Raw genomic sequence first — 25,268 nt, 5'->3', positions numbered from 1 at the left:
AGAACACAGGAGTGTCGTCTAGGTTTTGGGGTGGTTTGTTACAGAGCATAGATTAACCAAAGCCCAGAGAAAGGAAGGACTCACCCAAAGTCCCACCCAGAGGGACTTGGACAGAGACCAAGTCCGACTAGGACCAGGTTTCCCAGCTGCCCTCGAAAGCCCTTCCCACCAGCATCATGAGGCCAGATTCACCTGCCCAGCCTGTGTAGATGTAAGTAGGCCACCCCCAGCCCCTCCTTCCCACCCCCCAACCCCCCCTCCCCACTGCGCCAGTTAACGGAGGTTTAGCTCCCACCCACACAGGGCTTTCCTGCCTATCATCTCTTGGGAGGGAGGAGTGATTCATCCATTCTACAGATGATAAAACTGAGGCCAAGAACAGATGGGCAACTTGCTGGCGGCTGCATGTCAGTGAAGTAGCAAAGCTCTGGTTCAAGCCCAGGTCCTCTGCAGCCGGCTCAGATCTTTCCCGTTGGCTCCCAGGAAGGAGAATGGCAGGTGGTCAAGTCCCCTCCAGGGCTCATTGTCTTGGAAAGGGACACACACACCACACACAGACACACTCACATCACGGTCTCTCTCTTATCTGTTCTTCCGTGCTTTTCATCTTCAACCAGCCTACCCCTAATGGACCATATACTTTATTAAAAATATATAGTTACAAACTCCATTGTCAATCTGGGCTGGACCCCGGGGATCTGGAGGGACCACAGGGAGGGATGGTCCTCATCCTGCCCCTCGGGGACCCGCCTCTGCACCCAAACCCAACATCCAGGGGCCAAGATGGCTGGCTTTGGGGACCAGCCTGCTGGGCGGGGGAAGGGGCTAGGCTCACTGGGCCCGGGAGGGGGGCGGTTCACAGAGAGGGACTGCACCTCCTTGTCCTGCAGGTACGAAGGCGGAAGGCAGATTTGGTGCCTCCATCTCTCCATTTATAGATATTTACAAAAGAAAGTCGAGAGCAACAGGTCACAGTCATGCAAAAGAAACGCCCCCCACCCTCCCTCCCCCCACACTAACCCCTGCCCACCCCAGAACCCCACGATGCCCACCCCCCCAGCAGTCCAGCCGCCTTCCCCAAGGTTCTGAGAGTAAAGGGGGCACGTCCTTGAAGTGTCAGTGGGAATAAGGTGGTGGGTCTGGGGTCCCCGAGAGGCCAGTGGGTAGGCTGACAGGTCAGGGGTTATCCTGGGCCCTTCCCAGGCCTGGGCTCTGGAGTCACTGAGAAGGGGTTTCCCAGTCTCTGAAGCCCCCAGCTCCCTGCCGCAGGCCCGCGGAGCCAGGGTCAGCTCTGTCCTGAGTGTGGAGGGGGTGTCCTGGCATCCCACCCCCGGCAGAGGCTCTTGTGGGAAGTGATGAGGGCGGGGCCCGGAGGTCAGATGGCGGACTCCCTGCGGTAGGAGATGTTGTCCAGCGGGAGGGTGGCTTGGATGCGCTCCAGATCCAGGTGGCTGCCGAACTCCAGCATTCGGATGATGCCCGCCTCCTCCTTGGAGCCCGCCTCCAGGCCCAGGCCCGCGGCCACGGCAGCAGCGGCCGCCGCCTCCTCCTCCATCTCCTCTTCCTCCTGGCTCATGAGGGCCAGCTCGTTCTCGTAGCAGAAGGCACTGGGCGGGGGCGGCGGGGCGGGCAGCACGGTGATCTTGCTCTCCTGCAGCTCCCGGGCCGAGCAGCAGGGCGTGCCGGCCACCTCGTAGGTCTTGTGGAAGCGCGAGTAGTCCACCTTGTAGTGGCTCTTCTCCTCGAAGACCACGGGCTCGAAGCGGTGGCCCCACAGGATCTCGCTGGCCAGGTAGGAGCTGCGGGCCTGGGTGGTCATGGCGGTGGCCTCTACCATGCCCTCGAGGATGACCACGATCTCAAAGTCCTCCGACTCCAGCTCCTCCTTGCCCATGCCGTAGAGCGGGCTGTCCTCGTCAATCTCGTGGACGATGATGATGGGCGACACCAGGAAGATGCGGTCCAGGCCGATGTCGTAGCCCACGTTGAGGTCCCGCTGGTCCAGCGGCAGGTACTCGCCCTCCTGGGTCATGTAGGGCTTGATGAGCTGGGCCCGCACGTGCGCCTCCACAATGTGGCTCTTACGCAGGTTGCCCACACGCCACATGAGGCAGAGCTTGCCGTCGCGCACCGAGATGACCGCGTGGTGGCTGAACAGCAGCGTCTGCGCCCGCTTCTTGGGCCGAGCCATCTTGGCCATGATGGTGCCGATCATGAAGGAGTCGATGACGCAGCCCACGATGGACTGCACCACCACGGCGATGACCGCCAGTGGGCACTCCTCCGTCACGCAGCGGAACCCGTAGCCGATGGTCGTCTGCGTCTCCACCGAGAACAGGAAGGCGCCCAGGAAGCCATTCACGTGCATGATGCAGGGCTTGGGGGCCGTCGGGGCCGCCGGGGCACCCCCTCCGGCCGCTGCCGTCGCCGTGGCCGCCGCCGCAGCCGCCGCCGCCGCCGGGCCGGCCTCCAGGTCGCCGTGGAAGAAAGCAATACACCAGAAGAGGAGGCCGAAGAAGAGCCAGGAGACGAGGAAGGCCGCGGAGAAGATCATGAGCATGTAGCGCCAGCGCGTGTCCACGCAGGTGGTGAAGATGTCCGCCATGTAGCGCTGCGACTTGTTGCTCAGGTTGGCGAAGTAGACGTTGCATTGGCCGTTCTTCTTGACGAAGCGGTTGCGGCGTTTCCGCCGGGGCACGTGGGCCTGCCCGTTGCGGCTGTGCCCGTGCATGTCCTGAAGCCGGCGTGGTCACCTGGGAAGACGCAGGGCCTGGGGAGGAGAAGCCCGACAGGTGAGATGCTGGCGCCCCGGGGAACCCCACTCCCGCCCCACCTGGAGATGCTCAGAATGGGAGGAGCCTGGCCTGGGACCCAAGACCTCCTAGAGCCCCTGTGGGCAGAAGGTGGCAGGTAAGGTGCTTCTGAGGACAGGGAGGGAGTGTGGGGGCCTGAGCCAGCGCCTCCAAGCACCAGAAGCTGAGGCCACCAGGAGGGCCCTCGTGCTGCTCCCTCCAACCTTTCCGGCCCCCCCTGCCCCGTCTGGCGAGCTTCCTTCTTGGCTCCACCATCGGGTCCCCTACCCTGAGCAGAGGGAGCTGTGACCACTCCAGCCCCTGGTCACCTCCTGGGCTCAGCCCCTGCCTGCTTGGCCCTCTCTGGGGCAGGACATCCTCCGGAGCTGACCTGTAGAGCAGCCAATGGCCACCTGCGGCTTTGTACATGGACTCAAGATGAAATACAATTTTAACTTCAGTTCCCCACATTTCAAGGGCTCAGTAGCCACCCGTGGCTAACGGCTGCCGCGACCAGATGTCGTTGACAGAGGACATCTGCCTCATGACAGGAAGTCCCACTAGGCTGTGCTGGGACCCGTGGCCCCATGTCAGTTCCCGTCCTGTCCCCAGACCTGCTGGGAACAGAAGTGGGTGAAGACCAGCAATGGTCGTGGTCAAGACGGAGGAAGGGCGAGCCCCAAGCTTTGGCTCCCAGGTAGGCATTGCAATTCCCATGTCACCGGTGAGGGAGCAGGGCTCAGAGAGGAGAAGCCACTGGCCCAAGGTCACACAGCTAGTGAGTAAATCCAAGCTCGGGTGTGTCTAGCCTTAGCCCGCAGGTGCTGTCAATACCTAAGGGCTCACGGGTCCGGAGGCAGAGGCAGACACACCCACTGCCTCATGGAGACACCTCGGAAAACTCATCTCCCCTCACCTGTAAAATGGGGATCAAAAGCCTGCCTCACAGGTCTCGAGGAGATAGTGGGTGCTCGGTTAGAGACAGCCACCCTCCTGCCCTCCTTCCCGCCTCTCCAGAGCAGGAGGAAGCTGGCGAGAGGCAGGCTTTGCCTGTCAGCCTCCTCAGCTGTGTTTCGGTGGAGGCGGCCCTCACCCCTCAGGGGTGGCAGGAGCACCAGCTGGGCCCACGGAGGGCAGACCCTCCCACCACCCCTCCCCTCCACGGGGCGCAGGGAGAGAGAGGGAGAGAGGGTGCTGCCTGGGGCCCCAGCCACTGGCAGGGCTGGGCCTGGGCCTGGGCTCCCGGTAACGTTTTGGCCCAGAATTATATAAGGCTGGAAGTTTCTATTTTCTGTTCTATTCTTCTTCCTGATCTAATTGTGCATCTGTGGCAATGTTTATACACTTCCCTGCTCAGGACAACTCGGTTGCCGCAGCAACGGGTCCGCGCCAACGCTGAAATTTAGAGATCAACAGCCTGGTGCCTGCCTGTGCCTCTTCCCGGGAGAAACTCCCTCCCTCCGCCAGGCCTGGGGAGAGTCAGCCCTGCCCCCGCCCCCAGCCTCCCCCGCCATCACCCCCTCCTCTGGGTTCTTCTCCCTTCCCTGCCTTTGCTACCCGGGGGCCGCAGCCCTGTGCTGAAGTCCCTCATCCACTGCATGATGTAGGGGCAAGTCACTTGGCGGCTGTGAGCCTCAGTTTCTTCATCTGGAAAATAGGACCAGTGAGACCCACGGGTCTGAAGATCTAACAGACAATGTGGGTAGGCAGTGCTGGCCCTTAGGAGGCCATAACTTTGGCTGGGAGCGCCAGGCCCTGTCTGCCACCTCCTCCAGAGGCCTAACAGCCAGGGCTCCGGGTGGGAGCCCTGAAGAAAGTGGGGGCCAAGGGCACCTTCTAGTTTTCTAGAAGGAGGTCTTTCTTCACTAAATATCTCCCCCTCTCTGCTCTGTCCCGCTGTCCTGAATGCCTCCAGTAGCACCAAAGAAGGAACCAGAAAGCTCTTACTTCGAGACCCTTCTTTTATAGCTGAGGCCAGGAAGTGCAGACCCGGAATGGATTTGCTCAGGGTCCCAGGGTGAGGCAGAGGGGACCAGCCCGAGGGGGGGGGGGTAGGGTGGGGAGGGTGGGGGGGTGGGGGGGCGCGGCTCCAGGGCTCCTGGGAGGGAAAGGTGCTCCTGGAAAGAGAAGCCTCCCCCTGAGGGGTGGGGGTAGAATTTGTTGCAGGAGAAGGCTCTTTATGGGGCTCCCACTCTCTAGGCGGGCCCAGGGCTGAGGGCAAGGGAGATGGTCCCCACATGTTCTAGGCTGCTGGCCTCGCTCACCAGCACTGTCCACTTTCCCTGGGTCCTGGGCGGCAGGATCAGTCGGGCCCCAGGCTCCAGGTTCGGCCCTGAGGCTCTGCATGGCCCCACCCCCCCAGCTTCAGCCCTCACCCCCAGCCCCTGCCCAGCCCCACAAGCCTCTCTCAGCCCAGTGGGGGCGCAGCTGGTCCTGCACCCCTGCATCTGCTCTTCTGGTCACAGCAGTGTTCTCAATCAAGCCTCTGCGACATTCCAGGCCCTGGGCCCACAGCTCTGCTCCGCCATGCCCAGTCATGCTCAGAAATGTCCGCTCTGGGGCCAACGGGAAAGCTATCCCCAGACCCATGGCCCTCCGCCACAGAGGAGCCTGTGTGCTGCCTCTCCCTGCCTGCAGGGACCCGTTCAAGTTAGCGAGCGCTCCTGTCCCCGCTGACTCCTGCGGCAGGAACGACAGGCTCACCTGGCAGCGCGCGGGCTGACCCACACTGTGCCCGACCGAAACCTGGAAAGTACGAAGCTTGGCATCGTGCTTTCATGTGACAGCCCTGGGAGACGGCCAGGTTTTTTGTCCCTTGTTTGTCACAAGGGGCTTCCTGGTGAAGGCCCAAGGACAAAGTGCCCAAGAGAAGGGGCATAGGTGGTCCCAGAAGGGAAAGAAGCATTGACCACTGGGGATCACCCTGGATACAGGTGTTCTCGTGGGAAGACCGTGTCCCCAGGATCGCGTCTACAATGAAACTGTACTTTTCCGGAAGGCAAAGAGCTTGTCTTCATTCTCTTCCAACAAGTGTGCCAGAAAATGAACACACCCGGGAGAACTCGGTTTCAGCCCATTTCCCATGGTGGAGGCTCCGGGAGGCCGGACCCCGCTCACTGCCTCGCGGTGTGACCTTGGACAAGTCCTTCCCCTTCCGGGCCAGCTTCCTCGGCCGGTCGCTACCCTTGATCCTGAGTGTATCCCACGACTCTTTTCATGGTCATCTTGGGGAAAGGACAGGGGTGGGAAAGGCCGGCTACACTCAACGTCCTTTCTTGGCAAAGTGAAAGAGAAAGGTGCTGGGCCATTTACCAAACTTTTTTCTTTTCCTTTAATTTTACGGTGCTGTCAATGTCCCAAATCTGGAGCCCCTAGTCCAGACCTCACTAGACAACAAGAGAAACTGAGGCCAAGAGCGGGGTGGTAGCACAAGGAGGCTGTGGCTAGCCAAGAACCTTCCGGCCCCAGAGAGATGCTAAAGGTGACCGGCAGGGATGTCAACTCGCTGTCACCATTGCGAACCTGCTCCTTCCAGAAGAAGGCTGGACGCCCTGCCTGCCATGGGTCCAGAGCAGGCAAGATAAAGACCCCACACCTGTCATTAGGTTCTCCTCTGATTTTGTGACACCGAATGCCCCCTCCTTGCCCACAACTCCCTTTGCCAAAGGAAAGCTGATAAAGTGACAGCAGCCCCAGGGGGGACTCCGGCAACCCCGGCCGACCGTGAAGACACCTCTCTCCGTGTGCACCCACCCCATGCCCCGGAGAATCGCTGGTGGCTCAGGGGCATGTCACCCTGGCCCCCAGCCCAAAAGGCAGCACTTCCTGAGTCTGGGCCAGCCAGGCAGGAGGAAGGGGACACTTAGCCGGCCTGCAGGGCCTTAATGCTTGTCGTTGTTACTAGATGGGACAATAGAGGAGGTGAAGTGACTTGCCCAAGGTCACACTGCTCAGCACTGGGGCCCAGCTGAACCTATCGCCCTTCTCTTCTCGAAGGCTGCTCTCAGGGAAGGAACCTTCTGGAAGTGTCAGCTCCCTGCCTGGTCTATCTCCCCGAAGCGTCACTGCAAGCCTCTGTTTACTTAACAAGTATTTATTAAGCACCAACTGCAGCAACAAGCAGGGTTATTATTTCTTTCCCCAGCTGAAAAATCACAGGCCGGGGGTGGGGGGAGTAAGGATGAGGATGGGGGTGGCCCAGCAGAAGCGGCAAAGCTGGGATTCCCGCTCCGGTCTGGCTGGCTCCAGCTCCCTGGCTCACCCTGGCCCCCAGTCTCCGGGTTGGGCTTCCTTCGCCTCCCACAACGCCCCGACCAATACGGATCCCTCGGGTCTCTCCGCAGCCCCCACCCAGCCCCAACCCCAGCCGCTCTGGTTTCTAATCTTCCCTGACTGCCCTGCCAGCAGCAGCCCTGCCTCCTCTGAGCCCCTCGGCTCCCCCTGCCTGTCTGCTCCACTCGGCTCCTTGTCGGCTGTAGGAGAAGAACATGCTGGCTAAGCCCTTGTGTTCGGGTGGCAAGACCTGGCCCTCAGTCTCAGCTCTGTCATGTCCTAGTGTTTCCTCTTTGGACCTCAGTTTCCTCATCTGCAAAGTGGACACGATGGCACTAGTACCTACTTCCCCAGACCCCCATTGAGCCAAGTGTGATAACCACCAGGAATAGAAACACGGGCTGGGACCTCCACAGGGCTTTGCAGGTGGAATGCATGGAATGGGCAGATGCTGGTGGTGGTGATGACGGTGATGATGATGATGATGGTGACAGTGACACCGGACTGGGGACTGGAGGCGGGAAGCCCCACGTCAAGTCCTGGCTTCACTAACTGCTCCAGCCAGGTGCTCCCTCTGCGAAACGGGAGACCACGTTTGCTCCCTGGCAGGAGAGTAGGAAGATGGAATGAAACACGGCGCCTGGCACAGAGTCTGAAATAAGGCGGGGGAGCTGGTGGGTGTTCCTGAGTCCCATGAGCCCCATTCATCCCTGAACGCCTCTGGGGCTTGGACGGGGAGGCTGACTCTTCTCCTAAGAGAGGGAGCGGGCCCAGGGCCATAGAGGTGAGGCACAGCGAGGCGGGGTGAGGGGCTAACTCAGTGCACCCAGGTCAGGTTCTAGAAGGTGGGAAGATTTCCCTGGGGGACATGGAAGGAATTCACACCATTGTCCCCTTTCCCAGCCTCCTGAGGAGCCCAGGGCCTGCTCGTCCTCCAGCCCTGACTGAGGCCTTTTAGGCCCGAGCAGCCTGGTTTCGGTGAAGGTTCACTCATACACAGGGCTTTGCACGGGGGTGGAAAGGGGCTCGAGGCCTGGCAGCTGAGCTGTGCTCCTCAATGAGTAAAAGCGAGCCAGAGATGGATCTAGCCGCGGGGGAAATCGGGGGAGCCAGTCCCCTCCGCACAGCCCTCTGAGGGCCCCTGTCCTGCTCCTCAGCCTCCAGGAGGTCTGACTACCTCGTCTTCATGAGTCTCAAGAGCCCACACCTTCCCCCTGCCCTGGTTTTGACCCAAGTCCAAAGTGGACTCTGTACCACTTTCTGCCTGTGTGACCTTGGGACAATTATCAAGCCTCTCTGGTCCCCGCACTCATCATCTCTCTCTCTCTCTAGGTGAGGCTAACAATAGCCCTTACTTCATACAACTGTGACGAGGAATAAACAGGACGGTACACGTCACGTGCCAAGCACAGCGTACGTGGTTGCTAAGTAGCACGGGTCACCCCTGGGTCTGACCAGTCCTTCCCGTGTCCGCCTCCCCCTGAATCTGAACCACAGCGCCCTGCACCCATCACGTGGCCCTGCCCCGGTTGTTTTTCCCCCGCAGCAGCCCAGGGAGCAGCCGCACAAGGACAGTGGCCACCTTCTCCCGGGGTGGGGGCTGGGCTGGAAGTGGGAGCAGTCCCGCCTCCTCTGGCAGATCCCCTTGACCTCTGCGAGCCCAAGTGTCTTCACTCCCGAAGGAACGCGGTCATGCCTACCTCCCTCGGCCGTCGTGAGGGTCAGATGCGGATTGCCAGGGGCCACAGGGGTGCGGGCCAGAGTGGGTGCTCACAAGCGCCGCTCCTCCCTCACACGTTCCGCGCCCTGGCCGCCGGCGTGACATTGCAAACCCCACGCGGAGCCCTGAGCGTTGGCTTCCTCTGTGGCGGCCCTCATCTGAGTGCTTTACGCTGATCAATTCCTGCCCTGCTCACCGTGACCTCAGAGGAAGTTACCATTATGATCCCTACTTTAGAAGGAAGAAAACGAAGGCAGAGAGAGGTCCAGCAACTTGTCCAAGGTCACACAGCCCATTAGGGGTGGAGCCAGGATTTGGACACAGGCGGCTGAGGCCAGAGCATGTTCATTAGATGCCTGACTCCCCTGGCCCAGGGACACACGGCCACATCGCACTTTTCTTCCACTTAGGAAATGTTTATGAAGCCCTACTATGTGCCAGGCTCTGTAAGTCAGTCCTTCTGGGAGAGGAGAAGCTGGGCATAGGGCCAGTTACGGCCAGGACCCGGGACCTGATTGCAGGGCCAGACACACAGGAGACTCTGGGCTCCCAGGGGGGCTCTGAGCACTGTGGGGTGAGCTGACTCATTCTTCCAGCTCCACACCCCAACCCCCAACTTTCCGGCCCAGCCACTAAGCCAGCAGGTGAACAGGCTCAGAAAGTAAGTTCCCGGGAATGTCCAGAGAGGTCTTCTGGTCACAGCCAAGTGGCAGGAGCTCGTGGCCGCAGGACCCAAGGGTCACTGGTTCAACCTGCAGCTGTGCCCCTTCTTGCCCAGCCAGTGCCTGGTTCCTGCCCCCACAGACAGCCCCACAGGAGCCCCCTCGACTGGCCTGACAGTCCCACCAAAGGGACTGTCCCCAAACACCTGTGCCCTTCTATACAGGGATTGGAAAGTGAGAGCAGATCCCTGGAGGCTCCTATTTTCCAGGACAATCTCAGCTCTCCTTGGTGGTAGGATTCAACCCCCTGTGCTCTAACCCCACGGCCTCACTGTGGCTTCTTGGGGTCTGGTCTGCTGGGTCCATTCTTCCTCCAAAGTTACTCGGTCAGTAACTACTTAATCATACCCTTGCTGTGGGTCAGACCCAGGCGTGGACTCGCCCAGCTTATGGGTCAGCCAGGGAGAGACGCTGCGCACATTCTAGCATCTGCACAGCGGGGTGGTCAGAAATGGTGGTAAGCTGCTTGAAGGAAACGTGCTGCGATTGTGACAGAGAGGACAAGGGACTCTGGTTTGGTGGGGATCCCCTAGGGCCTCTTTGAGAAAGTGACATGGGAATTAAGGTCTGAGTAGTGACTGGGAGTCAAGTCGGGGAGGAAAATTGTGTGTCTGTGTGAAAGGTGGGGTGTAGAACATTCCAGAAGGGGGTTGGCGTGTCGAGAATCTGCAGCAAGTCCACTTGGTGGGAGTGAGGTGAGCAAGAGAAGGGAGAGCAAACTTGCCCAGGATGAGGCCCCCAGAGGTAGGGGGTGGAAGGGGTTACGAGTGTCACCCTCACAGCCACAGGACACAGGCGGGCAGACACTGGGTTTTGCCTGGTTAGATTTTTTGAATTTTCATATGAAATTTTTAAGACAAACAGGAATAAAGAATAATACAATAAACCCTTGTGTATCCTCCACCAGGTTTAAGAAATAAAACCTCCTCAGGGTGCCCGGGGGGCTCAGTTGGTGAAGTGTCTGATTCTTTACATCAGCTTAAGTCTTGATCTCAAAGGGGCACCTGGGTGGCTCAGTGGGTTAAAGCCTCTGCCTTCAGCTCAGGTCATGATCTCAGCTCAGGTCCTGGGATCGAGCCCCGCATCCGGCTCTCTGCTCAGTGGGGAGTCTGCTTCCCCCTCTCTCTCTGCCTGCATGTGATCTCCCTCTGTCAAATAAATAAAATCTTAAAAAAAAAAAAAAAAAAGTCTTGATCTCAGGGGCGTGAGTTCAAGCCCAGCACTGGGCCCCATGTTGAGCGGAGAGTCTACTTAAAAAAAGAAAAAAATATACCCAACCTTACTTGTCTATTTAAAAAAAGAAAAATATATACCCAACCTTACTTGTGTGGCTCCCGTGGCTCCCCCACCCTGGTCTGGCCTCAGAGGCCTCCACTGTCTGGGCCTGAGGCACCCACGGGGGTAGAGGTGCTGGGGTCCCGCACGGGGTCCGTGCATGCAAGGCCCAGACGGTGGCCTGTAGGGTACAGAGGCGGGTTGCACAGGCGGCTGGGAAGAGGGGTGCTGGGAACAGGCGCCAAAGGGACGTGAAGGAGGACCCAGTTTAAGGACTGATGGTTTCCCCATGTGTGGTGGCCGCGAGATGTGCAGGTGGATGGAGAAGCCGCAGGCTGTTGCACCCTGAGGTCGGGATGGAGATGGCTGATGCTGACCACCTGTGGCAGCGTGGGAAGTTGTGCAAGCGGTTGCAGCCACCTGGGGCAGAAATGCTGGGGAGAAGAGCAGAGGGTCCCCAAACCGCTGGGCATCCCCGGCAGGTGGCCCAGGACCAGGCACAGCAGCGCCCGGACAGCAGGGCCCCGAAAGCCAGGAGAAGAGGGGTTCCAGCAGAGCTGCCTGGTGACCCCCCGACCAGCCCAGGCCATGTGAGGCCGGCGACCCCTCAGCCCTTTTCCACTCGGATGCTGTCCGTCCCCAGCCACCAAGGACGAAGTGAGGACAAGGGCGCCGAAGAAGGCAAGGAGCTCGGGACGGTCGCCGCAGTGGGCCAGGGACAGGAGCAGAAGTGGCCTCGGGACAGCCCATGTCCAGGACATGTGCCCCAGCTGGGAAAGGGGTTGGGCATGGAGATCACCACCCCAACCTCGCTCCCGCAGCAAACAAGCCCACAGGAGCCGGGGCTGACAGTGGGGGAGAGGGTCTCCCAGAGCCATGGAGGGGGGCAGGGCATGGGGGCTGACATCTGTTACCCACACCGGCGCAGGGTTCCCTGGATTCTCCGGCGGGCCTCACAAGAGATGTGGGAAGACCGGAGGAGCAGGGAAGGCGAGTCTGAGCCAAACCCCAGGCTGACTTCCTGCCTCACCCCGCGTGGCCCTGGGTGGCTTCGGAGAGCCATGGGACTGCTTGCGACACTTGGGTGCTCTCCTGGGACCCTAGCCCGCAGACAGTCACGGAGTGGCGGAGGGAGCCAGGCCCCTTGTCTGCCCAGCCTGGCCCGGAGGCAGCCCGATGCCATTGGAGAATGGCACACCCCACGGCCAGCGCAAAAGAGGAGGGAGCTCTGGAAGGAGCCATGTGGGTCTTCAAGATGTGTCTTTTAGCAAAAAAAAAAAGAAGAAGAAGAATTAAAAAAAAAGGCAACAGTGATGAACATTGAGTATAGTATCTACCATTTGTGGAAAAAAAGGAGAGAACGAAATTTATAGACACACATATTTGCTTGTCTGGGCTTGTCTGTGGATGGAGCCCCAGGAAGCTGGTGACACTGGCTGTCTCCGGGGAGGGGAAGCAGGTGGCTGGGGATGGGTGGGAGGAAGAATTTTCACTGTATTCCTGTTTGTGTCTTTTTAATTTTAGAGCCGTATGAATGTATTACCTACAGAAAGAAAAGACACATAGAAGGCTTTAAAATTAGTGCGTACATATGTGTATTTTTCTGAAAAGGCTTAGAGCATTCATAAGGTCCTCAAAAGGGCCTGTGATCCCAGGAAGCCTGAGAACGCTTCACTTCGGTGCTGTGCGGCCACGGGAAAATGCCTTGACTTCTCTGAGTCACATCCATAAGATGGTGAGGAATAACGCCCACTTCGTAGGCATGCTGTGAAGACGAACCACGGGGGTGGACGGTAAGAGTTTATAAACCGTAAAGTGCAGGAGCCCTTCTTGAAGGGGCCGAGTGAGGGTCACCTCCTATCCTCTCCCCGGCCAATCGCCGTAATAACGGTAGAACGACTAACGCTGAGTGTCCATGGTGAGCCAAGCCCGGTCACAACTTTGATCCTCACCCTGGCGATGGGTGCTGTCACTCTCATCCTCACCGGGGTTCAGGAGCTTCCCCAAGAAGGCGAACTAGGGGGCTGGGGGCTGGACACCGGCCCCACACTCTGTCTACCCAGCGCACAGTGCTCCGCCTGCTCCAGGCCACGCCACGACCACACAACTCTTCCCCAGCCGCCCCCCGCCACCTCTCCCCCTGCAGTCCCACATCCACAGGGGCTGAGGACCCCCGGGGCCCCTCCACTTAGAGCTCTTGGGACTTCCTACCACACGGTCCTGGCCTGTTCCCCACCCCACCCACCCCTCCGCCGCTCGGGCCTTTCTTCTTGTGCCTTGAACACAGCAAATTTATCCCTCTCTCTGGTCTTTACACCGGCTGTTCCTTCTGGTTGAAAACCTCCCAGACGTCACTGCGAACACCTTGCTACTGTTCAGGTCTGAGTCAGAGGCTGCCTCCTCCAGGAGGGCCCCGGGCGCTCTCCGTCTGTGGCATTTCTCCCAGCCAAACCCATTTCACGTACAATTACCGTTAAGTGCCGGGATCTCGAACCTCTGCTTCACCCCAGAACCCCGGCGCCCGGCACGTAGTAGGCACTGATCAAACACCCGATGACCGATAAAGAAACATGATAATTTCCGTTGTCATCATTCCCTTGGGGGACCTAAGCAGGGGCTATGACAGCGTGTGATCAGGGAGGTGCTATTTTTGTCGTCGTAGTCAGGGAGAACTTCCCCGCCGCGGAGGTGGTCTCTGAGTGGAGGCCAGGAGAGTCTCGGTGGCACTGGAGCGAGTGACTGCCGGCGGCAGAGGCCTGGGGCCGTTGCCTCCACCCCCCACACAGCCCGGGGCTTCTCCAGCTTCTCTCCGAAGGGGTCCCCCGGGTTGAGGGGGGAGTAGGGGGTCCCGGATTCACACCCAGGACTCTACGCCCATAAGAGAAGCTCCAAGGACTGGAGGGGGGCAGAGGGGGAGGCCCAGGCAGGCAGACAGGTCTCTGAAGGCCCAGGGACAGGGGTAGGAACACTCAGCCCCTGCTCCTGCCCCAGCCTTCCTGCTTAGCCCCAGACCGGAGTGACTGTCCCTATGGGGAGCCGGCTACACCAGGAGGAGTGCAGTGTGCTTACCGTCCTGGCCATCTGTCCCACTGGTTCCTGAGGCCAGAGACTCTCAGACTCCATTCATTCATTCACCACCCTATACCTGTGCTGAGCTGGAGTGGCCTCTGTCCCCCTGCCTAGTGTATCCGCAGCACAGGGTGGCGCCTTCCCCGGGGGAAGCTCTGTACCTCCCCGTGGAATGAAGGACCGTTTATTGAGCACCTACTATGTGCTGGGGGGGGGAGAGAAGAGAGTAAGACAAGACACAAGCCTGCTTGGCTGAGCTCCTTGTGTTAACATGTGAGGACAGAAGGTGAGGGGTTCCCAAGGCCAGAGGGTTTAGAGAGAGGTCCGCAGGAAAATGTGGGGAGAGCGGGAAACACAAAGAGAAAGCAGGCCTGGGTTCCCAACTGGGCTGATGTGGGCTGGGCAGAGAGTGGGCCCCAGGCCATGGGGTGGGGTGGCTGACTGGGGGGCTTGACAGCCCCGAGCAAAGTGGGCCACTGGGCCAGGGAAGGGAGATCTGAGGACAGGAGAGTGGAATTCTTGGACAAGAGGCGTTCTGGGAATTCTGGGTACTTATATTCTAGCATCCTAGAAAAAAAGGGGACCTGCACACCTCAGCCTCTGTGAGCGCTCTAGGGTTTCTAGACAGGGCGGGAGCTTTGAAACTTTCTGACCAAGACCCAGATTAAAAACAAACACATTGTACATCGTTACTCATTATACAACGTATATATTTTTAAAAAGGTAACGAGAGCATTGCAAAATAATGCCCTCATTATATACCAAGGATTTCACATTTTCTTTTTTATTTTATTAAAAAAATAAGTAGTGAGCTCACTCAGTTCATTTCACAGCCACTAATGGATCAGGACCTTCTCATACCTGAAGAACACTGTCCTGCCCGGGGCTCAGGAGCCCTGAGCTGGCTGAGACGGGGGATCTAGGGTTTGTCTATTTTCTTTTCTGGTGTCGCCTGGGGCTGGCGCAGGGCGTGGTGGGGGCACAGGCCTCTAGAGCTGGTCTTGAAACTGCGACTGCCCGTGCTAGGACCATGGGCTTTTGGAGGGCACAGTTGTTGGGAGAGTTGTTGGAGGTCATGATGGAATGCTTGGCACAGTCTGTTAGACCCTTAGGGTCACGGGACCTCCATACTGTGGCCCAGACAATAAGGACTCTGGGTTCTGGGTCTGATCCCTTTCTCTGGCCCTGTGTTAGAACCTGCCGCCATCCCCCTAGCAGATATCGTTCAGCAGCTGCTTGCACACCTCCCATGTCAGGGAGCTCACTCCCTCTCCGGCAGCCCACTAGAGTGTGGGGAGTGAGGCTCTGCCAGGCTATTCAGGCAGCTAATATCTGTAAATCCCTCCCATGACTGGCTGTCCGTCCGTTCTCCTCTCTCCTGGCCTGTCAGCCCAGGGACCCGAGCCAGCTCCAGCATGAGGCCATGCCCGCGCTCTGCCCCACCAGGCTGCTTCTCCTCCCTGTTGCCCAGTGTCTGGGGGATGGCTCTGAAACCCAGCCAGAGAGGCTCTTTCCAAGGTCAGGTGGCCTGAGGATTTGCAGCTGCACAGCCTAGCGCTGGGGCTCAGCCAGCCCTGCCCCCACCCAAGCAGGTCTGGAGGGTTCGGCAGAGAGTTCGGGCGCTGACAGCCAGGACAACTAGAGAGGCAGCGTCTGAAGGGGGTGGCCAGTGTGCACGGGGGCTGGAACCTGGCAATCAGCAGGAGTCGCCCCTGACTGGTCGGGCCATACAGTGGCTCCTGTCACCTGTCACCAACAGGCTGCGTTACGTTCAAAGCTCATGGATCTTCCCAGCAACCCACAGATGTAGGGGCACCAGCCCACCCCATAGGTCAGGGGATGGAGGCTCAGAGAGGTAAATCTGCTGCCCAAGGCCACACAGCCTCTCAGGGGTGGAGATGGACTTGAACCCAGAGTTGTTTCCCCTCCACAGGGCTCAGCTGGGACTATGGAGTCCAGAGGAGAGACGCCTTTGGGGAGCAGGGGGAAGCTAGCTGCCCCTCTGGGAGGGAATGAGCTGTTTCCCTGAGAGCAAAAGCCAATTAGTAGAACCATCTACCTATGTTCTACATTAGTAGAACCAATAGGTATCCATTAGTAGAACCTTCCAGACATAGTGGGCTGCCCCAGGAGATGGTGAGCTCCCCACCGAGAGGGTGTTGGGAGCTCTGATACGCCTGTGTCCGAGTGACTGGGCCCCTCTGCTCTCTCCCGCCTTGTTGCCCATGACCAGGCCACCTCCAGCTCTGTGCCTGTCACCTCCCCTAGAGGGTCCCATGGAATTTCCCAATCACTGGCCCCCGCAGCTGTGCCCTGGGCCGAGTGGCCCCTTTACTGTTACAGGGCAGAGGGCTTGGACTTCTCAGGCCTACAGTGAGAGTCTGGGGTAGAGGCTGAGATTGGGCAGGTAGGGGAGAGACTTCGCTGGTGTGGAGGAGGGAGTCTCAGAGGCCAGACGGTAAAAGCTGGCGCCAATTCTGCCACCAAATCAAGGCTGGGCAAACTCCCTCCTCAAGGCCTCAGTCTCCCCATCAGTGAAATGGGTTTAGTCCCTCACAGTCATGTACCCCCTCCTCGCTGGCCCAGCTCAGGTCACCTCCCATCTGGCAGCCCAGGTAGAGCTGGGGCACACTCTGACAGCAGACAGGGCAATAAAAGGGAAAAGCCAAGCACATCCCATTGGAGAGGTTCCCAGGGGTACAGTGACCCAGTCAAGGTCACGAGGCATAAAGGGGGGGTGGAGCTGGGATTCAATCCCAGGCCTGCCTGACTTCCTTGTTTAGCTGCCCCAGCTGTGACCCGGGGAGGGGGCTGTCTGCTGCCCCTTCTCTCCCTCCAGTCTGGGGGTTTCCCAGAGGGGGGCTTGAAGAGAAGTGGCTCTTCCCTCCCTCCTCTAACCGCTCCCCGCAAGATAGGGAGAGCCTGAGAGAGGGGGCAGGTGCTGGCAGTCCCAGGGGTGGGAGGCAGAGGAGTCAGGAGCAGCTCTGGGCCAGTCCAGCCCCAGCTCTGGCATCATTGCTGTGTGACCTTGGGTGATTCACTGTGGGTCTCTGGGCTCAGTTGCTCCATGTCCCAGCAGAGTCTGGGAGAAAAAGCAGTTACAGGAGCAGATGGGGTCACCAGAAAACACTGGGGAGAGTTTTCCCCATCTTCCCAGGCCCAGCGGGGCCTCTGCTCAACTTGCACTCCCCATGTCCAGCCCCATCTCCCCTCTGCCCTTCCACAGGCCCCTGCTGGGTCCACCTGAGCAGGCCTAGCCCAAAGCTCCCAGCTGATAGGGCCATGACCATGACCACACCTTCTCCCTACACCACTCCAGCTGGGGTGCAGACACCAAGGACCACCTGTCTTGGTAGCCTTTCTCCTTGACCTGCCAATGTCCCCCAAGGACACTTTGCCCCCCATCGGCCCACTGAGACTGGGTACTCCAGCTGCCGGCATGAAAGTTAGTCAATCACTGGCTGGGGGGGTGGGTCGCAGGGAGGAATGGGGGAACTGGCGCCGGGAGATTCAGGGGATCCCCAGGCTGGAAGAGATGCATGTTTCCTCCTTCCTCAAGCTGAATGGATGGTCCCAGAATGGCTGGACCTGGGAGCATTCCAGCAGGACAATGGTATAGCGCTGTCTCTACCTACTGGACCTTGGGCAAACTCGGGCTTCTAGCCGAGCCTCAGTTTCCCCAACTGAAAAGTGGGAGTGATGGCCCTTGCAGGGTGGCAAGGAGGACTCAGTAAAACCATGGATACAAAGCCTAGCCTAGAGCCTGGCACGAGGGGGCTTGTCCCCCTTCCAGCCGCAGGACCCCCAAGAAAACCTCCCTGTCCACCCAGCCACCGAGCGTCAGCACCACCTCCCCGTGCAGCCGGGCCTCTGAGTGTGCGTGTGAGGGCGTGTGTGAGAGAGCTGTGTGAGTGTGTGCCAGAGGGCAAGAGAGTGTGCGAGCGTGTGTACTGGGAGGACTGAGGCGGGGGTGGGGGTGGGGGTGGGGGAGGGCGCCAAAGGGCGGGGGGTGGGGGCAGCACCTCATCTCATCACTCCCCTCCCCCATTTGCCCACCTGCGTGTCCTGAAACAGAACAGTGGTCTCAGAATCAAGCAAAACCCACCAGCTCAAACCTCATCCCAGCCACCTTCTATTTGTGTCCCACCAGCCACTCCCCCTTGCTGGACCTCAGTGTCCCCTTCTGTAAACAGAGAGGACCGCGGAGGTCCCGAGGCGCCCGGCTTCACCCTAGGGACCAGAAAGTGGGTGGCAGGGGCAGGAGGGTCCCAGGCCTTTGACAGCAGGGGGAGTGGGGGGCTGAGACCCAGAACCAGCTGGAGCGCGAGCCCACCCTGCCCCCCATGCTGCACCCCACCCACCACCCAACGAGCCCCGTGTGTGCGCGCCGGCAGGAGCGCGCGTGTGTGACTCAAGGTCTATTCATAGCTGAGCTGCACCAGCTGCGGCGTCACAAGCAGAGGGGCCTCAGCCCGTATTATTATTTCAATTACCATCTGAATTAAAAGTTTGAGCAGCGATCAGCCCACGTAGCAAGGGGAAGAGGGAGCAGGAGAAAAATAAAGATGAAAAGGAGAAGAAGGGCTGCGCCCAGAGATTCCCCCCCACACCCCAAGGAGGGCTGAGTCGCCCCGAGGCTTAAAGGTTATGCCAACCTCCAGGATTCCTGCCTGCCCCTTGCCTTGGGGCCCCAGGTCCTTGTGGGGATGGGAGGAGCACTTTGAGATGGCCGCGCTCCGGCAGCTACGCTGCGGAAATAGATCACCCAGTCCAGATTCTCCCTCGCTCGGGCCAGCACAGCACAGCAAGCTCGGAGAGGGTGGGGAACGGACCTAAGGTCGCATCTGAGCCACACCCCAGGCTGCAGGCGCCAAGCTCCTCCTCTCCTGCCAGGCAGGTCCCACCCACAGGTTCCCCGTGACCTCACAGGGCAGACGAAACTGACATCTGTGGGTGGCGCTGGGGCAGGACCTGGGAGGACAGAGGTGGACCAGCTGTCCCTGCTGGTTTCTCTTCCTGTGCCCTCCTCTGCATTCCCGAGGCAGAGTCCCCTGCCTGCAGCCAGCACTCTCAGCCCTCTGCCAGACCACCAAGCAGTTGGCCCCTCCGGTCCCAGACCTCACACCATCGTGGGCCCAAAGGACCCTCCTGACCCACCAGGGTGGGGAACAGACGCCCCCCCCCCAGCCCAAATCTGACTCTCTGGACACCTTTGAACAGGTCCCTCTTTTCCCTCTGCTTTAGTCTTTCCCCTTGAAAGTGAGTTCTTCCTTGGGTGCTTGTCTGTATCCATGTCTTCAGAATGAAGCCCCCCCCAAAGATCATTGAGGGGGCATTGTGCTTTGGGGGCAACACATTATCTCCTGCCGAACTCCAGCCCAGGGGAGGGACTTTTTCCATTCTTTTCTCAAGGAAGTCTAGGGACAGCCCCCCCCCCCATCAGACTGGCCCGATGCAAATCCAGACTCATCCACTCACTTCCCTGCTGTGTGACCTTGGGCAAATCACAGACTCTCTGAGCCATGGCTCCCCCGTCTGTAACACGACATTGCACATTGCGGGGCTGTTGGGAGGATTACAAGGGAAAGCCTTTGCAAAAAGCTCCTACCCCAATGCCTGGCGTAAGGATGTGAGTTTCCTTGCTGGAAGGCGCGTAAGTGACTCGTGCTGCCCCCCCAGCCTCTCCTGGGATATGAAAGACTCCTGGGATTTTGGAGGTGGAGATGTCAAGCACCCTCACCCATAGGACAGAATTATTGGCAGGTACTTAGCTGGTTCTACTTAATAGCTCTGGGAAAGAGGAGCTCACTATCTCACAAGACATCCTCAGAGGCTCCCTGTCTTTCTCTACCTCCAGCTCTGGGAATCTTCTAGAAAGGGCCATAATCTTCTAGCTTAACCCCAAATCTAGCCTGTCCCTCTACCTCCAGCTCTGGAAATCTTCTAGAAGGGGTCATAATCTTCTACCTTAACTCCAAATCTAGCCTGTCCCTGCCTGGGACTGCTTGGGACTCGCTTTAAAATGAGCCCCAAAGGGAGCTCTGCAAGTTTACTGAACGACAGATGGGATTAATGCTCAGGGATGGTGGAGATGAGGGGAGCCAGGGAGGAATCAGGGAGAACAGAAGAGGCCAAACTGAGAACTGGGCCCTCCAAGCTCCTGGGTCCTGCTCTGGTCCACAGGGTGTGGATCTGCCTGTTTGCCCACCTACTTCCAGGGAGGGCTGAGAACCAGGGCCCCGGGTTTGGGCCCCAGCTCTACTCCCTCTACCCCCAAACCACTACTGTGACTTTGCATGGGGGTCTACATCTCTCTCTGGGCCTCAGTTTCCACTTTTGTAAAATGAGTACAACCAACCAGTGAGTTAAATTCCAAGCCTTCTGTCCCTATTGGGCTACTGTCCCCGCCCCCTTACCCCCCGCCCCCCCCCAGCCCAGCATGCAGGGAGCCACCAGGCCCCTGAGGGTCTGGGGGTTCAGGGCCAGAGACCCCATCTCTTCCCCTGTCTCTCACCTTCGCGTCCACTATCTCTTTCCCATCTCGTGCCTTTGAGGGTTCTCTCGTCCCCATTTGACAGGTGAGGAGCATAAGGAGGTCGAGTTACTTGCTGAAAGTCACAGAGAACCATTCAAAACTCCGGACTCCTCCTCTGTGCCCAGGAGAGCAGCAGGGCTCAAGGGCATCTTTTCCAGGAGACTCACCAGGATCTCGAGTGGCCAACTGTTCTCCACACAGATGTAGACACTGTACAGGGCATGGGGTGGGGGGTGGGGGCTGCCCAAGGTCACCCAGCGAGGCAAGTTCAGATCATCCTGAACTTAGGCTCCCTGACTCCCAGGTGCCACCTAGCCCCGGGGGACAGCAACATGGTCTGACCTCCCAGCCCCGGCCCTGGGATCTTTCCAAGATCGGAGCCCTCTCCTGCCTCAAGGCCCTGCTTGGCTGCTCCTGGAAGCCCCCACCACCTGGGACTGAGGCGGCAAGAGTGAGCAGGAAGATGGGAATGAAAGTTGAGGGTTGGCCGCTTGCCCCCCGGCCCTCCGTCCCTCCCTCTCCTCGTGCAGGGGAGCGGCAGTGATGTAATGCAAGTAAGCCGCTCGGCTTTGGTCCCGGTGCCAATCTCAGAAGAGAGACGACAGATTGCGTGAGCCAAATTTGGCATCCTAGGGGGGAGAGGCATGAAAAGTGGAGATGTGGAGGAGAGAAGCGAGGAGCCTGGGAGGTGCGGGAGAAGCCCCCCTGCCCGGCAGACCCCGGACTCACCACCTCGCCTTCCACCCTGGCCCCCTGTCCGCCCAAGCCCACCTGACCTCGGGGTCCCTTCCTCACTCTGAAAGACCAGCCTGGCTCCTCCCTGGACCCTCTAGCCCCAGGACTGCCAGTCCCGCCCGCCCCCCAACACACCGCTCCAGCTCCGTTTCCCACCGCCACTAGTCTCCTGGTTACCGTGTTGCTGGCTGTCATGTCGCTTACATGTCCTCGTGACTCAGTGGTCCCCGCAGAGGGGCCCCCTCCTCCTCACACCCCCCTCAGCACTCGCCCCCGCCTCCCCCAGATCCACATTAAGAACCAACCCGCCCTGTAAGCCTACACTGTTCCTCCTCCCCTTCCCTCTTATCCTAAGCTAAGAAATCTTTCCACAGCATCTCCTGGAGCTACTTCATTCTGGGTTCTGCAAATGTCTAAGAACCTACTATGCTCCAGGCTTTTGCAAGCTGCTTTCAGAGACCTGACATGGTCTGTAAATCACCTGGCAAACCAGTGAAGTCAGTACCAACATCCCCATTCTCCAGTTGAAGACACTGAGGCCCAGAGGGGTCAAATCAGCTGCCCAAGGTCACCCAGCAGATACTCAAGGCCAGCTCCTTCCGTTCCCAGTCACCCCAGAAGCTTTTTTTTTTTTTCCTTCTGGGAGAGAAGCTTCCTTTTCAAGGGTAACCATAGGTTCCCGAGGAATAGCTCCCAAGGCCCAGAACCTCCTCTAATTTCTGGACACTCCCCTTCTTGGTCAATCCTCTATTTGAGGCTATCCTCTCTCCCCATTAGCTGTCCACCTTCCCAAAGGTAAAATGAGTCCTTACTGCTGTCTTCCCAGCACTTTCCCCAGCCCGTGAACAGCCCTCAGCTCATTTGAGCTCTTGGAGGTCAGTGGGGCAAAGAGCTATGTCCTCATTCCATAAATATGGAAGTGGAGGGTCAGGGAGGACAGGGACTTGCTCACGGTGCTGGTCCCCCAGCTAGGGAGCTGAGTTCCAGAAGCCTAAATGTAGGGTAGGTGAAGCCCACTTCCCAGTGTGGAAAACTCCAGAAAGAGCCCTCCTCCCTGTGGAGAACGGTCGAACGTTCTAGGCTCAGCCCTCCAGACTCCAACTTGGATATGGGTCAGCTCAACGGCCAATAGCCTTTGCTTCTGCCATGTTGCACCCCAGGCCTGATCCTACCACCTCTTCTGTCTCCTGTTCCTCTCATCCCAGGCCAAGGCAGGGCCACACTGTGGCTCTCAGGCCCCCAAAACTCCTGCATAGCTCCCCAAACTCTGGAAGCCTGGGAGGTCACAGGACTTTATGTGGGAAGCAGAACAGGCATTTCTCTCTCTCTCTCTCTCTCACACACACACACACACACACACACACACGGGTCTGACTCCTCTCTGGGTCTTGCACACGTGGCCCTGGGACCTCCAACCCTCAGCTCCCCGTTCCCTCAACCTGCTGCTCAGCACCCAACTGGTCTCCAGGCTCTGGCTTGCCAACTTCGCCAGCCTGCCCTGCCTCTAGTCCCTCCGCCACACTCCCACCGGCCATCTCCCCACATTCTCTCCCCCTCTTAGAGCCTAAGCACTGGAGGCCGAAGTGGGATGTTGACACCACGGGGAGGCAGGCAAGTTTCCCTGCTCAGGGGCTCATTCAGACCTCTCTTTCCTTGGGGCTCTCCTGTAGGGACAGAAGAGCAGTCTTTGCCTCTCTCCACAGCCTCCGTCTCTAGATCTGACATGTGAACCCCCTCGTGGATGGATCCCTGTCCACCCACCCGGGGATCACCTGGCCCAAAGCCGGCGCTCAAAGCAGGAGAGGTGGGATGTTTTCCGACAGATCAGAGGGCCATTTGCAAACAGGTTGCAGCTGGGGAAGTGGAAAGGGGACCCCCCCACACCCTTTGCCACGAGTCACCTGCCTTGAAGCTCCTCAGAACCGGCTGACAACTGGGGGTGGGTGGAGGCAGGGAAAGGTCGCGGCCGGGGCAGGAGGTCAAGGCCTCTTCTACCCACCCATCTCCGCCTTTCCGGCCACTACCCAGACCTTCACGCTCCCGACGGACCGACGGACGGAGAGACAGAGCTCGCCAGCTCCCAGGGAGTCGCTGGACCGCGCGGAACGCGCGCCTGGCGGCGGAGACCCGCGGGATAAGGCGCGGAACGGGCGGGGCTGACGGGTCCCACCGCCCCCCGCCCTCGACGGGACACACAGACACGCACGCGGCGGGACAGACAGACGGACAGCGCCAACGGTGGGCACGGGCCCGGCTTACCGCGGGGCGGAGGGTCCGACGAAGGTCCAGGAGGCGGCGAGCGGGCTCTACATCCCACGGCGCGGTCGGGCGGGCGGCGTCCCGGGCGGGGAGAGGGGACTCCCGGGGCCCCCTCCCCGCGAACTCGGCGGGCCGGCGCCGCCCACCCTCCCCGGCTGCCGATGGGTCTGTCCGTCGGTCTCCGGGTCTCCGCGCCTCGGGGCCGTCCCGCGCCGCTCCCCGCGGGCCGCCCAACTTTCAGCGCTGCCCCGCGCCGCGCCCCCGGCGCCGCCTGGGCGTCAGCATCGTCGGGCCGGGCCCCGGCTCAGAACGCGGGGGTCCGGGGGCCCATGGCTCTCGACCGCCCGCGCTCGCGCCCCCCGCCCCCGCCGCAGCCGCCCGCCCTCCGCCGCCCCCCGCTGTTCTCGCGCTGTCACTCCGCGCTGTCCCCGCGCCCTGCGCTCCGCTCCCTGCCCCGCGGCGCTCGCCTCCGGCCCCGGCCCCGAGAACCCCGCAGCCGGCCGGACCGCGATCCGCTGCCTCCCACCCCGGCTGCCCTCCACCCCCGGGTCTCCGTCCCCCTGTCCCTCTGCCTGTCTCCTCTGTCCCCGTGCGGGTCTCTCCGTCTCTCCCTGCGGGGTCTCGGTCTTCTGCCTGCCGCCCTCCCAGTGTCTCCCCTGCCTCCCTCCGCCTCTGCCCTGGCTCTCTCCCCTGCGCGTCTCTATCTGTCCTCCTCCCGGTCTCCGTCTGTCCTTCTCTGTCTCTCTCTCCCTCCCACTCTCGGTGCGGCCCCCGCTGTCTCGGACCCAGGCCCGCGCCTCCGCCGCGTCCCCGGCTCGCCCGGGAGCCCGAGCTCCCGCCGCCCGCGGCGCGCCGAGAACTCCCAACTCGCGGCACGCCGCCCCGCTTTGCGAGACTTTCGCCCCTCCTCACACGTGACCCGCGCCCCAGTGCGGAGGCCGCGTGCCCCCCCCCCCCCGCCCCGGGGCCCCGGACGGCCCGTGTGGCCCCGCCTGGCCCCTTCCCCGCGGCCCAGCGAATCTTCAAACCCCCTTCGGTCGGCGGGCTGCGCGGGGCAGGGCCGGGGGCTGGGGGCTGCGGGGCCCCGCTCCTACAGCGAATCCTGCCCGGGTTTTCCTCCTCCCTCCAGGAGCGCTCCTCCCAGAACCCATTCCGAAAATCCGCTCCCGGGTTTTCTAGCCCCCAGGGGCAGGTCGGTAGGGTTCCTCTGGACCGGGAAGGGGTGGGTGGGACAGGGTCTGTCCTGGGTCTGGAGGCTCGTGGCCACTTTGCTCAGCGATCTCCTTCCGCTCCTGAAGTACCGGCACTTAAGGACCCCACGCACTGCGCTCCGGAAGACAGAGGTGGCGTTGCTGAAGGGACCCTCATAGTCACCAAGACAGCAACTCCTCATTTTCCAGACTAGGGGACTGAGTGCCAAAGCCGGCCATGAGCTTGTCCAAGGTCACCCACAGGTGGCAGAGCCGGACCAAACCCCAGTGTCTTATTCTCTGCGTCCCCATTACTCCACACTGTCTTTACAGGGCAGTATCCTGGTATGAGTGTGCCCCAGGCTGGGCCCCACGCTCCGGGCCATGGGGAGGAGTCGCCAGCATCTCACAGCCCCCAGCACCCTGCCTTCAGCCAGCCACTTCCCTGGGCATCCTGCCTCCCCCGGACCCCACACCCTTTGAGGAAGGAAAGTACTCCTTTGCTAGGGTGGAGGTCGAGAGAACACCTAAGTTAGACAGCCAGAAGAACTTCCCTGGGAGCCTGGCCATCTGTGGCTAGTCTCATTTGAGAGGTAGAGAGACTTAGGCACCCTAAAGAGGGATTGAGAATTTTTTGAAGACGAAATCTCCTCCAGCATCTTCTCCAGGCTGATCCCTGAGCGTGAGTCCAGCTCTCTA

At 60.1% G+C, this 25,268-nt stretch overlaps 1 protein-coding gene across 5 annotated transcripts; it reads right to left on the bottom strand.

Moving 5' to 3' along the window:
• Positions 1 to 631: 631 nt before the first annotated feature.
• On the bottom strand, positions 632 to 24,263 carry KCNJ4 (potassium inwardly rectifying channel subfamily J member 4). 5 transcript variants are annotated; one of them, XM_082740123.1, is made up of 3 exons: positions 20,553 to 20,888; positions 20,365 to 20,458; positions 632 to 2,770 (listed from the first exon to the last, which is right to left on the bottom strand). In XM_082740123.1, the coding sequence occupies exon 3, from the start codon at positions 2,729 to 2,731 to the stop codon at positions 1,376 to 1,378; it is 1,356 nt and encodes a 451-aa protein (XP_082596249.1). In that variant the 5' UTR covers positions 2,732 to 2,770; positions 20,365 to 20,458; positions 20,553 to 20,888; the 3' UTR covers positions 632 to 1,375. The 5 variants fall into 5 exon arrangements, with proteins under 5 accessions (XP_082596249.1, XP_082596247.1, XP_082596248.1 ...); XM_082740121.1 differs by lacking the exons at positions 20,365 to 20,458; positions 20,553 to 20,888 and adding an exon at positions 23,380 to 24,263; XM_082740122.1 differs by having other exon boundaries at positions 20,365 to 20,888.
• Positions 24,264 to 25,268: the final 1,005 nt, after the last annotated feature.

The sequence above is a fragment of the Mustela nivalis genome (genome assembly GCF_964662115.1).
Source record: "Mustela nivalis genome assembly, chromosome: 7".
NCBI classification, from domain to species: domain Eukaryota; kingdom Metazoa; phylum Chordata; class Mammalia; order Carnivora; family Mustelidae; genus Mustela; species Mustela nivalis.
This window is presented reverse-complemented; position numbering and strand designations above follow the sequence as displayed.

What these genes read in the sequence shown, in the direction of transcription:
- KCNJ4 (XM_082740121.1), bottom strand. Translation starts at nt 2,731, where the DNA reads ATGCACGGGCACAGCCGCAACGGGCAGGCCCACGTGCCCCGGCGGAAA.